Source organism: Triticum urartu, chromosome 2A (assembly GCF_056163025.1).
Source record: "Triticum urartu cultivar PI428250 chromosome 2A, HENAU_Tu73, whole genome shotgun sequence".
NCBI classification, from domain to species: Eukaryota; Viridiplantae; Streptophyta; class Magnoliopsida; order Poales; family Poaceae; genus Triticum; species Triticum urartu.
Window position 1 is genome coordinate 284,265,594 of NC_141874.1, and position 5,296 is coordinate 284,270,889.

At 44.8% G+C, this 5,296-nt stretch overlaps 1 protein-coding gene across 1 annotated transcript; it reads left to right on the forward strand.

The window, feature by feature from the left end:
- Positions 1–3,859: 3,859 nt before the first annotated feature.
- On the forward strand, positions 3,860–4,561 carry LOC147984841 (uncharacterized). Its single transcript, XM_087541282.1, has 2 exons — positions 3,860–4,228; positions 4,346–4,561. The coding sequence occupies exons 1-2, from the start codon at positions 3,860–3,862 to the stop codon at positions 4,559–4,561; spliced, it is 585 nt and encodes a 194-aa protein (XP_087397408.1).
- Positions 4,562–5,296: the final 735 nt, after the last annotated feature.

A 5,296-nucleotide genomic window follows, 5' to 3' on the forward strand; every position in this document is an offset into this window, starting at 1 on the left:
AAATTCTGGTAAAGTATCAGGAAGAACACCTTCACAGCAAGGTCAACACTCACATAATCATCTTCCTCCACCAACACCTTCAACTTCTCAAGCAAGTCCTTGACACCTATACTTTTTGAACGGTCAAAGCCAAGCTCATCCTTGAGGGCAGTCAACGATTCATCATGACCGCTGGAAGCAGGCATGGGTGCAGTGTGACGTCCCATAGGTAAATCAAAAATGTGATGAACTGCATCATGATTGATTCAAAGAAACCTGCCATTCTCAAAGTCCATTAACATAGTGGCAGGGTCAATCACTCCCATCAAATAGCACATAAGAATGCGTGACACATTTTTCTTTACTGTCAGATCAAAGACAACACCAAATCCAGCATCCCTAACACGGCTGCAATGCGCCTCTTTCAACAAAGAAGCAGCCTTGCAAACAGTGGGAAGCGACAAACGCACGGTCTTGTTAAATCGAGAATCATCTCCCTCACCATCATCTTCAGTTGCATTGCTCTTACTAGACTTCTTCCTCTGTGTAAAGGGAAATGCAGTCCACATTAGAAGATTAGGCATAAAAAAGAGACATAGAAAATACAGAAAGAATAACAAATGAAGGAAACAAATGCAGTGCACTTCAACAAACCTTTGGAGCAGCATCCACCTCCTCGCCAGAATCACCACCAACATCTTCGTCGACATCATCATGGGCACGCTTGGGTACACTCTTAGATGAACCACAGTCTTTGCGTCTAGAAGGATGAACACCCTTCACATAATCAGCAAGCACAAAGTCGTCGTCATCAGAATTGGGACCTTTAGTGACATGTAGTCGTTTGCGCTGAGGTTCATCACTTCCACCAACTTCAGCGGTTCTCTTGCCAAGATTCTTCTTCATTCCAGCAACACGTGGACTCCGCCGAGGTGTACCACCTTCCTTAGCAACAGTACTCAACCTCTTCTTCACATTGCCAAATTTACCACCCTTGGCACCATCTACAGTTCTCCTCTTCTTCTCCTTTTCAGCAAACTCTTTTGACTCAATTTCAAACCTCAACTTCTTCTTGCTTTGCTTCAACTCATATTGACGAAGCTGTTTCGGGACCATCCAATCCTGTGTAACTTCCTGTGTACCATCAACAGACTGCGACTGTGTTTCAGACAAGACAGGACGTCTCTGATCAAAGCTCACACCAACATTACCCTCTGCAAAATAATGGTCAATCAATTGAGTAACCTCCTCAAACCCAGGCACCCCAGCATGGAAAACAGGAACTGCGTCAAAATAAAGTTTGTCTATGCTCGTTAAAAATTGCACAAAAAGAACAAATGCAGTACAGTTAGACATATAAATGTAGTGCTCAACCATAAACTCAAAATAAAAAATAATGCATTGTACAAAAAACTTGAATAAAAGAACAATGCAGTTCACAAGTACATACACTGGAGTTCACATACAAAAATAAAATGCAGTGCTGCATATACTAAATTCACGGATATTCGCAACAAAAATGTCGAACTAGATAAAACAAAGCATACACAAAAATAAACAAATTAATCACATACCAGAAGAAGGGGCCACACTTATAGGAGAAGATTCAATCGGCGAATTCACTTGATGTCCTCCCTCGACACCATGATCCTTACCACCAGGACAAGGAGAGACAATTGGTGTATCATTATGAGCACTGCAATCACCTGCTAGATTCAAAAAAAAAGAAATTACAAAAACATCACATGAAAAAATAATGCAAACGAACGCTGACAACTAACAGAGCATAACCCAATATGCAGGATGCATTAGGAAACTAGATAAACACCAAACGAAATAAACAAAGCCTAACGAATAAGCACTCCACATACCTTGAACTCCTTCTCCTGGCCTGCTCGGCGAAGACATAGCGTTTCCCTGCAACACAAAGGACGAAGTGACAGACATAAGCAACAAAATCGGTGAAAATCTCATGAAACCCTAGATCCGCATTGCTACACACAACTATCGACTTCAAAACGAGATAAAATCGACTGCCTATGAAAAATTACACAAGCAAAAAGAGCTACAACAACTACAAGAATCACAAAAACAAGGCGAGGGGACAATCAACACCGAGCCAAGCGGAACATACCGAAGAAAAGTGTGCGGCGACAGCGGCGGGAAGGGCGAAGGGGGGGCAGCTACGGGAACAGACAGGAAAGGGCTGCGGGAGCGCAGCGGCAAGGGCTCACGGAGCGGACAGCGACGCCGAATGCAGGAATAAGGACCTCTTGAGGGCGGCGGTTCTCCGGGCAACGGCGGTTGCTGCGCGCGACGGCGGTTTTGCCCGAGGGAGAGATGCCTCGGGAGAAACTGCAAGAGAGGAGAGGGGATTGTTCTCGGTCTCTTTCTCTGACAGCAGAGCGGTGGAATAGCCTGGAAACGATACGTAGGAGGCCCGCGTGTCGCAAAAAGGGTCACAAATAACGGGCCGGCCCAAAAATAGCCCGGACAAAATAAGCCAGTCTACATCAAAACGCACATATTACTAAAAAACAACAAAAAAACATGATGCAGTTCTCTGTGAAGAATCATGAAGTTCAAATGGTAAAACAACAAATAAAATACATACAGTTCGTAAAAAAAGTTAAAATCAAAAACAAAACGCATGTTAAGAAAACACATCCGGAAAAAAGTCTACCTTCAATTAAGTGCCACACAAAAAAATGTGCCCCCCCTCCGCTCTCCCCTTAAACCTCCTGTATAGTGAAGTAAGCACAGGCAAAAAAACAAATGCAGTACGCACTGCTGGAAAAATGCAGTGCATTTCTATACGGGATGTAGTAAGCCATTATGCATTTCTTTTTCGGGATGAAGAAAAACGCGAACGCGGAAAAAGTAAACGCAGTGCGCAAGTACACGAACATGCAGTGCAGTATCATAAACAATGCAGTACAGTCATAATTTGCTAAGCAGTGTAGTCCCGTACATTCGAAAAAAAAATATTACAAAAAAAGTAAAAACACGGGAACAAAAATGAGAACTGTACATGCAGTAAGGAATGAAGTTCACATCTAGTACATAACCATGATCAATGCAGTGCACCGATGATTTACCAAAAATCAGTGCACTCCACGACATTAAAAAGCATACAAAGAATAAAAACTGATCACCCAAATGATACCAGCCCCAGCCACACAAAATTTGACAACGTACATGCGTCTCTGAACTACTCGAACACAGGCCCAACAAAACCGACTAAGAAAAAACAATAAGTTCAAAAAAAAAGTGGGGGGGGCCCTCACCCCCCTCCCTCCCATTTCCCTACCCATCCCGTGCAAGGGACTGCAATAAGTACCGGCAAAAACAAGATGCAGTATGGTGCGGTAGAAGTATGCAGTGCATTCCATTGCGCAATGCAGACCGCCGAAGCATATAGCAAAGACATGCAAAAAACGATGAAGTACACACATGTATACAATGTTGCAGTTCTGATTTGTACACAACGCAGTGCGTAAGTGTAATCAGTGCAGTTATGTTGTCACGCAGTATACATCTATAAAACATGACAAAATGCCCATTCGCATAGAATAAGGCGGTGGTTAAAAAATGTCCTGATCAAAAATAAAACAAACCCACCTTAAAAAAAACCCCACGTCTGCATACATCCAACCGATCGGAGCAGTTCCATCGCCACAAGCCCACGATCACAGATGCAAAAACCAACCCACGATCCGCACAACCGCATCATCAGCGCGATCGTGTAGTTCATCCGACGAGGCCATCCCACCCTGCGCCCTCCCCTTAAATTCAGACCCCTGCCAAAGGCCTTCTCATCCATAAACAACACAAGTATCCATTGCGCTCCCACCAAAAGCACCAAGCCCTGCCACCGGCGATGACGTTCACCGATGAGTACAAGGGCGACAACGCCGTGGAGGCGCACGTCAACACCAAGTTGCACGTCATCCACACCAACGACATGAAGCAGATGGCGATCACCCTCGCGCAGTACGAGCGCCACCTCAGCCTCCAGCGCCACAAGATCGTCGGCATTGATCTCGAGTACGACAACAACCCTGAAGCAACGCAGAAACCCGCACTCTGCCAGCTCTCCATCGGCAAGAATCACCCGGTGCTGCTCTTCCAAATGAGCGACAGTGAAAGGTGTACCATCTTCGACAACTTCCTCGCCGACCCCAGGTACACCTTTGCAGGCTTCTCCATCGACGGCGATAAAACTAGGCTGGTGCGCGTCAAACTGGAGGTCGCAAACTTCGTCGACATCTAGAAGGAGTGGAGGGTACCTGAGGCAACCAAGCCGTTGGACTCCCTCGGAGACGTCTCCGGTGTGCTCATCGACGACTACTACAACAACATGTAGAAGAAGATCACCGACGACGAGCACCAGCGTTGGGCCATCCTGCCTCTGTCCAGGAGGCACATCGAGTACGCGGCAAAGGACGCCTACGCAGCGTACGAGATATGGAACCGCATCACCCTCACCCAAGACGGCCTTCGCCGTGCAAAGCTGGAGAAGGAGGAGCCCCCCAAGAAGCGCGCCAGGAGCAACTGGGGATGGGGAGAGCCTGACTGGTGAAGAAGAAGATGGTGCTGGCCAGGAGCCAACAATGCCAGCGTTCTTTTAGAATTATCATCAAATTTGCTTTCTGTTGTTTGCTTATGTATCGTTAGTTTGCTTGTGTGCTGAACCTAGTTTGCTTGCCATGCACAATCGATTTGTAATGATGAACTCTGATTATGTTAGTTTGCTTTCTGTTCAACTTAGCTTGCTGGTGATGAAATTGTCGTATAGAATATCTGTGATAATTTGTTTTCTGTTGTCTGCTAATGTATCATTAGATTCGAGCAGTGCAGAAAACGAAAAAAGAGTTGCAGTGTGCAAACAGGACGCATGCAGTGCAAGTTGTGTACGAATGCAGTACAGAATCTGTCCAATGAAGTCTTAACATACCCAACAAAGCGGTGCATGAACCTAAATTTGAAAAAAATAATACATAAGAGCAAAACCAGAAAATGAAAAACGCAAACACGTAAATAATCAATGAAGTACAGAAATATATGAACGTGCAGTACAGAACCATAATCAACGCATTACGCATATGATTTACTAAGCAGTGCACTCCCATACATTGGGAAAAAGATTACATAATAGCAAAAAGATGGAAACAAAAAAGTGGCAACTGTATATGCAGTACGTAATGCGTACACATGCAGTACAGAACCCTGATCAATGAAGTGCAAGCTCCCGACATTGAAAAAAACACCTAAGAAAGAAAAATAAAAAGAAAAAAATGACCACCCAGGAGGCACC